Source organism: Talpa occidentalis, unplaced genomic scaffold (assembly GCF_014898055.3).
Source record: "Talpa occidentalis isolate TD23 unplaced genomic scaffold, MPIMG_talOcc4v2.1 talOcc4.4, whole genome shotgun sequence".
NCBI lineage: Eukaryota > Metazoa > Chordata > Mammalia > Eulipotyphla > Talpidae > Talpa > Talpa occidentalis.
In genome coordinates, this window is record NW_023604295.1 from 118,102,842 (window position 1) to 118,114,866 (window position 12,025).

Sequence of the window (12,025 nt, forward strand, 5' to 3'; positions counted from 1 at the left end):
ATCTGCATATTGCTGAAGAAATTATATTTATGAATTCTACAGTGTTTACGATTTTGCTATTTATTGTCCTATTCCTTTTTAATCAATCTGAGCTTGATAGAAAGATATCAGGGGGGAAATGTTACAAAATACACTGAATGTTAACTAGGAATTGTCAAAATATTTGGCACAGAAATGTACTGCATGACACTTTTATATCATATCTACTTATAATCAATTTATTTGTCTATAGATTAATTCATTTTGTCCAATATATCCTATAAAACTAACTACTTTAGTAAACTTGTGGATATAGGTAGTTTGAACATGTTCACATATGACAACTAAAAAAAGGTATATGTCACATATCTATGAACATATATGAGTTTTCTATGACCATGCAACTGAGAATAAAGGAATTCTTAAAGAAACAGGTCAAACAGAAGATGAGGAAGAGAAGCGAGAACACAAGAGAAAGAAAAAGGGAAAAATAAAAAGTTTAGGAGAAAAGTCATTGTCATCCACTAATTTTCTAACTTTGCAGCCATTTCAGAACATTGCAACAGGAATCACCTAGAACTAGAAGTCAGATACTGAGCAATTTATTCCATTAGCAATTCCATTAGTATTTATTTGTCATTAGTATTTTTGCCACGTTTGATTATTGCAGTTTTCAGATGGAGAGCCTGAGGTGCTGAATAAAGTCTATTTCTAGACTTTATTCCAAGTCTAGAAATAAAACTGAGATTTTAAAGTCATGGGGCCATGAGGCACACAAAACCCTGAACTTTATCATGCCCTCAGAATCTTAGTCTTTCCTCATACAGGGGATCAAAACTGTCTTCTTCAAGTGAAGGAAGCATCCAATCCACTTTGGCCTCTAGAAAGTCTTTTTTTTTTTTTTAAAGATTTATTTATTTATTTATTTATTTATTTATTTATTTATGCAAGCACTGGGTACAGTCAGAAGCGCGGGAGGGTGAGAGAATTCACCAGAGCCAGAGCAGGGAGCAGAGCAGGCAGAAGGACCGAAGTACACTGCTGAGGGGAGCAGCGGGCGGCAGGAGAGGTCTGCGGGCCATGTGGGACCCTCCTCAGGTGGCCGGGGAGCAGCCGGGGATCGAACCGGCGCTGCAGAGGCTGCGGGCAGCTTCGCAACCCAGCGCTCAACCGCTGCGCCACCGGGGAGGCCCCGGCCTCTAGAAAGTCTTAAATGCAATTTGTCGATCATAAAAATTACAATCCACTCCCTTGTGTGTTAGCATACAATTTACATATGTGTCTAATATTTTTCTGCCCTAGTTTACTAGAATATTCCATTTACCATAAAAGAATTGAATCTTACCACTCCCCCCAGGGAAATCATCTCACCGATTGGCAATGGTAGTTAGTATAAATACTCTTGTTCCAGCTGTGCTTTCTCCTCCATGTTTGGCAAGGATAACATAAGAAATGGGAATTGGAGGAGACCCTGCTATTCGTTACCTTGTATAGGTGGCAAAAATTTGGGGAAGTACCCTGAGCTGATACAAATTCTGTAATAAATCTATGTGATAACCTGTGGCAACTTACCTTTGTGAATACTTCAGATTCATTATTGTCTTTTTTTTTTTTTTTAGATCTGTACCACCTTCCCTTTGTTCTTTAACTTTATTACTTATTTAAAGAAAATAGTTTATATTGTCACACACAACTACCTTTTTGAAATGACAAAGAGTGACCCCTGTTTTTGTATTTCTGGCTTTGGTGAAAAGGATCATAGTGTCTGGCCACGTGACATTTCTGTGTTCCTGATTCATGCTTTTCTCTGGAAAAACAGGGACTTACCACATGATGTTGTGTGATTGTTCATTTGTAAACATTTATTGAGGCTCTACTCTATCCCAGGATGGATGTTGCATGTGGGGATATGGGAGAAAAAACAAAATCTAATCAAATCCTAATAAACTCTCATGCTAGCAAGCATCCACTAAATATTTATTATTTGATTTCACCCTGAGGTGAAATGTGTTGATAGAAGTTACCATATTCTGGTATGATTTTTGGGGGGGACAAGGTGGTGGTAATGAGATGCGTAGTCAAAATATATCAAAAGGTGTCAAAACAAAAATGTGCCTCTCCCAACCAGTCTTGCTGAGATTTGAAATTATTTCCTCTCTTGGCTGAAGATAAACAAGGTGTTGTCTTCAATAATGTCACAGACAATCATGGAACATTTCATCTATTTAGTCTTATCAATGATTTACCTTAGTGTGAATGAGTTGTCAAAATCTTGCTGCAAGTCAAGGAGGAGAGAGAAGAGGGTCTGCAGTCTGAAGAAAAGAAAAGGAACATGATCAAAAAGAATGCAGAGGCCAGAAGGTCAGGTCTTGGTTTCCAGAGAAAATTTCTTAGCTAAGCTGGTACAAGTGCCTCATCCTTCTACTTATGGTTGTGAGAGTGTGCGATCCTTTGTTAGGGCTTTACTTGGGGGCTTTCTCTATTGCAATAAATGGAGTGAAGGGCTGGCCCCAATCAAGGGCACATCTGAAACGTTGACTCTCCTTGGAATGTTTGGAAGAACAAATACTTGGCATTAGTAGGACACATTTTGTGACTATTTCATGGACATGAAGATCCTAGAGGCACAAGATATATGAGTTAAGAGGGGTTTTAGCAATCATTCACTCCTTGTTTTTATGGGAGAGGTGAAATACCTTTCTTAAGATCACACAAGTTGGAATCAGGGACATTATTCATGTCTCTGTATCTGAGTCCAGTGCCTCTCAGTGTCATATAAATATTGTTGGATTCTGGTTTTAACAAGTGATGAGTTTGGCAAAAGACCCAGAATCCGAGCCAAGAGCAGCATGCTCTCCCGGAGCTCTTTCCAGCCTGAGTTCCAGGGGGTGAAATAACTGGAATCAGGCAGAGCTGTCTCCACCTCTGTCTGTTTGTCCCAGTCACCCGGATGTACTCTCTTTGGTTCTTCCTCCCTTTGCCTTTGGTCTGTGGAGTAGCTTGTCTAATCCCAAGGGAAATATTTTGACAAGGAAAAAGGAGACAAAGACTAAGTTGGAAAAGGGTGAGGAGAAGCAGAGGACTGGGGTTTCAGGCAGGAATAAAATTCCTTTTTCTCAAAAGAGATGATGAAAAGCTGTAACAGCTCTGAAGATACTGCATAGACTGTCGAGGGGTTGCTGCAGAGCAAGACTAAGCAAGGAAATGTGGGGAGACTCATAGCTCTCTCGCTGTAAAGTTTTGAGTGCCCACATCCAAGAAGAGTGACCACACACTGGTGTCCATCAAAGAAGCACCAGGCAAAGCAGTCTTGCCAGGTGCCAACTGCCATAGTAGAATATTTGGTGGGATCCCAGAAGACCAACTTTGTCACCAGTGTTGAGAGTCTCCCTGTGACCAAACAAATATTACATATGACCTGGTTTTAGAATATCACTCTTCTGAGCAACTGGTTGCTTTAAAATACTGTCAAGTATTGTAGAAAATGTAATGTTAACCTCAACACAGCAATAGTAGCCCTAACAATAAATACATGTACATAGAAGTGAATTATTGGGGACCTCCCTAGTGGCACAGGGATTAAAAACACAGTGCTACCCAGCTATCGCCAGCCACTGCAGCACGAGTTGGATCCCCAGCTGGCCAGGGAGCTGATCCACATGGCTCAGCAGACCTCTTCTGCCTCGCCTGCTGCTTCCCTCAGCAGTGTATTTCAGTAGATCTGTCTGTTCTGCTCCCCGCTCTCTGCAAATCTTTAAAAAAAAAAAAAAAAGTGAATTATTGGAACAGTTTTATGTGGCAATAGGACCATAGTGGAAGGAACAGCTTTTTGACCCCTTTATTCTTGAAGAATCTCATGGGCTGATAGAAAGGTCAGAGATTTAGCTGCCGGGTGTCCCTGAGCAAAGCAGTACCACAGAATCTTCACCTGTAAAATGAGGGGTTTAGGTGACTTTGGAGGTCCTTTCCAGCTCTACTGACTTTGCTCCTTTTCGTGTCACCTTTCCTTCCTTTATAATTAATGCTGAAATGATGTAGGAATACAAATGTTCTGCACCCCCTCTTCAGAAGCTGACTTTCAGAAATATGAGCCCTGACAGCAACGGGTCAATCATCCTCCAGAGCAGTGATGGCTTTCCAGTGAACTGCTGATGCTGAAATCTATCTTAGAAATTTAGTCTTGCATAATTAATTTTAGTCCGTTTGCAGAAGATTGATTTATACACAACTTTTCAGGAATCCATTTTCCAGGACAAGAGACCTCTTCTGGATATCCTGAGCATAGAAGTGAGTTGATGTCCTGGAGATCAGAGAGCCCAGGCCTCCCCTAAGCTCAGAAAGCACAATGATGGCCTGTTAGGCACTTATTCATTAATTTGTTCTTTCACCAAACATCATCAAATATTTATTGAAGACTTGTCCTTAAAGACACAATGGTGGAGGCACTTGCCCTTCCTCATAACATTCTATTTCACAGGGAAGGGCAAATCACATTTCCAGCCTGTCCCCCACCTCTGCTCCAACAACATCCCTGACTTCAGCTTCTATTTTGGGAAGACTCGGAAATTTGAAGATATTAATCAGAAAGTACTAATCCTTTGAACTTTCTTTTTCTTTTCTTTTTTTTTTTTTTTTTTTTTTTTGGTGGGGAGGGGGAAAGGGAGATTCTGTTTAGGTCAGCACTGATTTGAACCAGTCAGCTTGGGTCGCCATCGCATAGTCACAGATGAGTGGTTTGACCACACAAATTTGTCTGCTCCCATTTCTGGACGCTAGAAATTCAGATTTTAGGTGCTGGCAAATTTGGTTTTGGTGAGGACTCCCTTCTGGCTTATTAATGGCCGCCTTCTTGCTGTATCCTCACGTGACTTTTCTTCAGAGCTATGTGAACAGAAAGAGAGTAGGTGTGTCTCTTTTCCTCATCTTACATGAACACAAATCCTGTCAAGACCTCATTTAACCTTGATTACCTCCTTATGGGTAGGTTCTATCTCCAAATACTGACAGAGTAGGAATTAGGACTTCAACATATGAGTTTGTAGGGGCACAGACATTACACCCCGAACAGCCTGTGCAGATTTGTGATTTTTCTTCCTTGATTCAGGCAGTGGATCACCTCTAACATTGGTGATATATTTCAAAACATACACAGGGGGCCTCCCTGGTGGTGCAAGGGGTTAAGCACCGCACTATGAAGCAATCCGCAGCCTCTGCAGCATGAATTCGATCCCCGGCTGGCCAGGGAGTAACCCACATGGAGAGGCAGACCTCTCCTGTCTCACCCGCTGCTCCCCTGAGCAGTGTATTTCGTCAGTCTGCCTGTTCTGTTCCCCACTCTGTCTCTCGTGGATCCTCTCACCCCCCGCATCTCTGGCCTGTTCCCCAGCTCTTGTATGCATAAATAAATAAATCTTAAAAAAAAAAAAAAAACATACATACACAGGTAGCTGAAGAGCAAATCTACTCTTTTCCCTTCGGGCCCATTCACAGAGGGAATGGTTTGAGGGAATGCAAATGTTGGAGGACATCAAGGTCATAGTTTAAGAAGGTCCCTCCAGAGGTGCAATTCCACCAGGCAGGAAGGAGGAGGACACCATTTAAGTCTTGGGAAACCACTAAAATGGCTTGAGATGTTTTTTCTAAATTTGATGGAAACCATTTGGAGGATTTGAACAGGGAACACACAGAATCCTCTTCTGTTAAGAAAAGGCTCAAGCTTTGAACAGAAAATGCACTGGATGGTAAAAGGGGCAAGAGTGGAAGCAATTAGGAAGCAGCCCATGAATCCAAGAGAGAAGTCCTGAGTCTGACCTGGGTGGCACCAGTGGAGATGGTGGGAAGTAATCAGATGGGCTTTGAAGGAAGTGGAGCCTGGGCGTGGGTTAGGGAAATTCTTGAAGGAAGCAAACACATATTTCCTCAGCAGGATTCTGGGAATTTCAATTCCCTCCTGCCCCCTACATTTCCAGTAAGTTTTAAGGGCCCCCTTACAGAGTGCAGCCCTGGCAGTCGTCCAGCTGACTGTTCTAATGCAGCTCTGCCTGCTAAGGAGAGTTAAAGTATCCAAGTTTGGAGAACAGCTAGCTTTTTAAATAAATGAGTGCCAGTGCAGGATCACACCTCTCTCTTGCACACATTTGCACGTTAATATGCTTTCTAGAGCAGAAGAGAGAAGGGTGGGGATACCAGAGTGTGTAGCCCACCTCCCAGAGAATCCTACCTCTGAGCTGATTATAAAAGAGAATGGTTATTTTAAAAGCCTTGTTTTAAATGTCATAGCACAATATTAAAAAGAAATAGAACTTATCCCTAGCTTGCATTCCAAACCATCTCTTCAGCCTGAGGGTTAAAGTTGGGAATTAGTGTTTCTTAGGCTCTCACCAGGTAGAGGTGGAGAGTATAAGAGTCTAGCTGTTGAGCAGGGAAGGTCATCATACCAGGGCCTTGGGGAGGAGACAGATGGCGGGTGTCCAGTGGATATTGACTACGTGTTAAATGGTCATGACATCTTCCCTCCACTGGTTCACTCATTGGGTAGTTATAAAATATACACCTGCTATAGCCTAGGCACTCTTCCAGATTCATCTTTTTTTTTTTTTTACAATTTATTTATTTATGCATGCAAGAGCTGGGGTACAGGCCAGAGGTATGGGGGGTGAGAGGATTCACCAGAGACAGAGTGGGGAACAGAACAGCCGGACTGAAACACACTGCTGAGGGGAGCAGATGGCGAGACAGGAGAGGTCTGCTGCACCATGTGGGTTGCTCCCTGGCCGGCCGGGGATCGAACTAGTGCAGCAGAGGATGCAGATATCTTCATAGTGCAGTGAAGGAAGATATCTTCCTTGTACCACCAGGGATACCCCCTTCCAGATTCTGGTTAACATCATCAAATGAAAGAGACACCATTCCTGCCATCATGGCGCTCAAGAGGAGGACAGGCAGCAACAAATACACAACAAACTCTGCTAAGGGGCATGGAGGAGCCTGACAGGGAGCAGTGGTGGATACAACATGTGGGCAGAGACAGTGTCTGTAAGGAGGGGACTGCTCACGTGAGTCATGTGATTGAGGGTCAGGGGATATCTGTAGATGATCTTTTGGGAGTTAAGGTGTTGACCTCGTGATGGAAAAATACCCAGAGAGGATAAAAATCTGGGTAAATATGGATTCTACTTTGACTTGTGTGTTTTCTGGATAGAGCTGAGGGTGGGCACGGAATATGGTTAAAGTAAATCCCTGTGTACTCAAAGCTTCCTTTGCTAAAGTGGATTATTCAGAATTATATGAAGGTCTGGGTGCTAGGATGCCAAAGGAGCCATTATGCCTGTCCCATTAATTCAGGTACCCTCTTGATTTTTCCAGTTGCGGCAGGATTAAGTTCAATAGCAGAAAATGAAGATGCCCTCCTCAGACATTTATTCCAAGGTTATCAGAAATGGGTGCGCCCTGTATTAAATTCCAATGATACCATAAAAGTATATTTTGGATTGAAAATATCTCAGCTCGTAGATGTGGTAAGTAATCCTTGGCACTAAACTTAAGAACATACATTCCTTAAACTGTTTGTGAGCCTGAGATTTTACTTTGTTTTCTGTCCTGGGGTCTGCCATTTCTATTTTAAAAATAACTTACTGTGGAGGAACAAATCTGCCCCAAGAAGTCAGTGAAATGGCCGGAGAAAGGAATGAAAAGTGTCACGGGAAAGAACTCTGATGGCAACACCACTGATGTGGGATTTTTTTGCTGGGAAGTGGATGGCTATAGGAGAACATTGTTCCTGGCAGGTTGGGGGCTGAGGAGGGGGATTGGAGAGAAAGGAAAGCTGATCCCACAGCTGACCACAGCTCTCCCAGTGTCTTCCAGGCTCCAAAGTCTGGTGGGGCCCCTGCAGGAAAAGGGGAAGGTCATGACAGCTCCCAAAGGGAACACCAGAGTGACCCCTCACCCTCCTGATGCCCTTTACACCCCATAGCTTTCCCTGAATCACCTGGGCCTGAGCATTCTCCACTAATTTTCCTGCTGGACTTGTGCTTCTGCCATGTTTGCTTTCCTGATCAATCCTTGAACCTGAACAACCCAAATGCTGCAAAATCATCCTGCAGTGGTTCCCAAAGTCCCAGAATAATCCTCCCATGTTGCCCAAATCCTCTGCCCCACACACTCACCCACCCAGCTGATTCAGTGTGCCACAATTCCTTTTAGAAAATGCTACAAAGTCTATCTCTAATTTAGCTCATATTTTGTTCCACTTTGAGCCCTTAACATGCCTACTGGGTTATGCAATTTTATTTAAATATCAGCACAGTGAACTGCTACTTATTATTTTTCATTTCAATTATAATAAGCATAATATTTTAGGATTCCATGCCATTTACTGTTTATAATTGAATGTCCTTTTACACTTGAATACCTTATACTCTTTCTGAGCCAAAACAAACAAGAAATCCAACCCCCAAATACAACTTTATTTAATTAATTCACATCTTTGTCACTGTCATTTCTTAGGATGAAAAGAATCAGCTGATGACAACAAATGTATGGCTGAAACAGGTAAATGTCAATCTGGGGATTGTTATCTGCCATCCCAGTTATTTTAATTATTTCCTGTTTAGAGAGAAAATTATTATTTTAAGGAGCATTATCAGATTCCTTGGGGCCATATTTGGGAAGATTTTATGTGTTTTTGTTTTTGTTTTTTTTAAAGATTTATTTATTTATGCATACAAGAGCTGGGGTACAGGTGAGAGATGCAGGGGGGTGAGAGGATTCACCAGAGACAAAGTGGGGAGCAGAACAGGGAGACTGACTGAAGCACACTGCTGAGGGGAGCAGCTTCCAAGTCAGAAGAGGTCTTCTGTGCCATGTGGGTTTCTCTCTGGCCGAATGGGGATCGAACTCATGCTGCAGAGGCTGCGGCTGCTTCATAGTGTGCTTAACCCCTTGCGCCACCAGGGAGGCCCAGATTTTATGTTTTTAAATGTTCTCTCTTCAGAGTCTAAGCACAGGTCCTGGAAGCTCAAAGCTGCCTGGTTTTGTGTTGTCGCTCCTGGTAGGGCCGGCCCTGGGACTGCTGGGGCTGCGGGGAATGCTGGTGTGAGGCCTGGGCACTGGTCCTGGCCCAACTTGGTGGAAAGGCAGCAGAATGTAGCTCCGCCCCTTCTCCCCCCACCCTCCACTTTGGGGTACCACACTGGATAATGAAATCAGTGATGTTAGATTCTCCCTCATCCCTATGGTCCTTCCTGGGAAGGATCTACACCTGAGAATGCCTACTTTTGCCCCCCAGATAGTGGAAATCAGGAATGACAGAAGCTGCCCACCATCCATTTCAGAACAAAGTAAAGCCCCAAACAAAATGATGAATGCATGTTTTCCTGATAAAACTAAAATACATTTGAATGATTTACAGCTCTTTTGTGGAGATGCTTGCTTTCAGCTTGTGATGACCTGTTTCCTAACACACAAGCATCTATTCAAAGGATATTTTTCTAGAGTTGTCAGGAAATAATCACCTCTCAAAACCCAATTTCACATGTTATGTGAAAGGAGAAAATATTGGCACTTCCTTCGTAGGAGGTGAAAATTTGGTGTGATTGTGTGTTCACAATTATGTTTTTTAATGAATATCTGGATATTGCCTAATCTCCCACTCCTTGTGGGACTACCTTAAATATTTCATTCAATTTTAACATTCCTACACATTTAGTAGTTTTCATTTGTTTATACTGAATTAAGTTAGTTATCTGTTCAGAATCAGCAGGTGCATTGTTCAGTACTTTCTAATAATGATTTATAAAGAAACTGCGGTGTCATCAGATTTCTGCCACTCAAAAACTTTGTCGTTACCTAGTACCTTCTTTGTAGATTTTCTCATCCTTAATGACAAATCCCGTTTCATAGCCTGAACAACTCATTGATATCTTTTGAATATGAGACATATGCTATATCATGTTGCTGACTTTAATGTTAATATTAATCAACATTAATTTGGTATTGAGAATGTCACATCTGGCTTTAAGCTGACTAAAGATCTCAGAGGTGTCCCAAAAGTCACTCATTGAGGAAATTTCAAGAAATACTTGTTCTTCCCTAATTTCTGATCTTAGTGTTAAACTAAGAATATATATATTTAATTATAGTAAAAAAAGTCATGATTTTGGTTTAAATGAAATTTGGCTCTGGATTCTAACAACTGCTTGACATTGATGAGTGATATTACAGGTAATCTATGTAAGAAAAGACAATTGACTATATTGATATAGATTTGTAATTGCACTTTTCAGAATTAAGAAACCTAGCCCTGGCATATTTCTCCATGGTTTTCTTAGCCATAGATGAACTTGACTTTCTGGCCCTGACATAGCCTTGTTCTCCTGTTTCCTTCAGTCACATGGTTCTCAGTCCCAGAAGTGCTGCAAGCCTTTGTAAAGGTTTTGAAAGAGTGGCTAGAGCATGCTACCTCAACACAGGGTATTATTCCTTTAAGAAGGGAAAGGCAGGAGGTTAATCTCCAGATGCCCCTAGGGTTTCAAGAGAACTGAAGCTTGCCCAGAAAATCTCCTAGCTCCTAAAGAACTAGAGAGTTTTTAGAACTGAGTCTTTATCCTAATGCTGCTGATGCTGACATGTGTCATCATCATCCCCGGTGTGGGTCTCAGGCAGCATCACAGTGGAAATTTACTGAGCCCTTCTAGAAGACCATGTCAGGGAAACACCTCCAATGCCCCAGGTCTGGCTACAGAAAGTCACTGAAGTTGTAAGGATGTGGTCTCTCCCAACCCTGCAAAGAAGTGCAGTGCATAAGGGATAATCAGGTGCATAACTCAGGGCACCTGACCCTAATTCAGTGCCCTTTCCCTTCTGGGTACACCAAAAGAAGCAGCGTTGACCCAGAGTGCTACCCAGTCCCTTTCTCTTTTGTGATCAGGAATGCAGCCAGAACCCACCGTTGATTTCTTTATAACGTCCTCCAGGATCCAAACATGACCTGATAAAACAATTTTAGGTCCCTATTTCTTCTAGTGTGGTGTAGCTTGGGGGAGGGAGAGTGAAGGATATGACTTTAGATGCATCCTGGCCTGACCGCCATCACTGGTCACCAGGTTGCAACTTCCAGGGGGTGCCCTTTTCATGGTAGACAATATGAATGGCACCCCCTGGAGGTGTGATTACACAGTCAACCTGGGCATAAGCAGCAGCTTTTATCCTGTTTTCTTTACCAACTAGCTGTGTGGTCTTGGAATAAACATGGTAAATATTTTATTAGTGAGGGCTCCCTAAACCATCAGTCTTCATATCCGTGGTTTCCATAAATAGTCATCATATTTTTTTGTGCTTTAGATTCTAACTTTTTTTAAAGACCTATATGATCTTTTAAAAATTTATTTTCAAGGACTAGCCTCACAAGTATTGTCTAAGATAGGCAATGCCTCTTCTGGAGTGTATAGTTCCATCATTTTTCAGACATCATGCATATTTAAATATTTTACCTCCTGAATTTTTTAATGACAAAGTTAGCCTTGCTGTGCTGCAAAAAGCATTATCATGGGCATACCCTTTAACTTTTTGGAGTGTTATTTAACATTATCCTACATTATTACCTAATTGTCTACAGGAGGGACAGTAGAACAGAAGAATTTAATTTTCAGGTCGGATTTCCTAAGATTCTAGATCCAAAATATTTTAAGAAAATCTACTTCTATTGGACCTCCCCTGGTGGTGCAGGCAGTTGAGTGCAGTGCTGTGAAGCTGTCCACAGCCTCTGCAGCGCCAGTTAGATTCCTGCTGGCCGGCAAGAATCCCACATGGCGCGGCAGACCTCTCCTGTTGTGCCTGCTGCTCGCCTCAGCAGTGTATTTCAGTCAGTCTGCCTGTTCTGTTCCCTGCTCTGTCTCTGGTGAATCCTCTCACCCTCCCTCGCATCTGGCTTGTACCCTGGTTCTTATATGCATGAATAAATAAATCTTTAAAAAAAAAAAAAAAGAAAATCTACTTCTATTGTAATTGGGTCATACACCAGGCTCCTGAACTAAATAACCCAATC

At 42.2% G+C, this 12,025-nt stretch overlaps 1 protein-coding gene across 6 annotated transcripts in view; it reads left to right on the plus strand.

Annotated features, from left to right (window-relative positions):
• Positions 1-12,025, plus strand: part of CHRNB3 (cholinergic receptor nicotinic beta 3 subunit) — a 29,304-nt gene that overhangs the window by 11,244 nt on the left and 6,035 nt on the right. For 5 of the 6 annotated variants that reach the window (XM_037524693.1, XM_054700220.1, XM_037524694.1 and 2 more), the window contains 2 exons: positions 7,345-7,496; positions 8,488-8,532. In XM_037524693.1, coding sequence (XP_037380590.1) covers positions 7,345-7,496; positions 8,488-8,532 — 197 coding nt within the window. Of the gene's footprint in view, positions 1-7,029; positions 7,035-7,344; positions 7,497-8,487; positions 8,533-12,025 lie in introns of those variants that run through there. The other variant, XM_054700222.1, reaches the window with a different exon arrangement.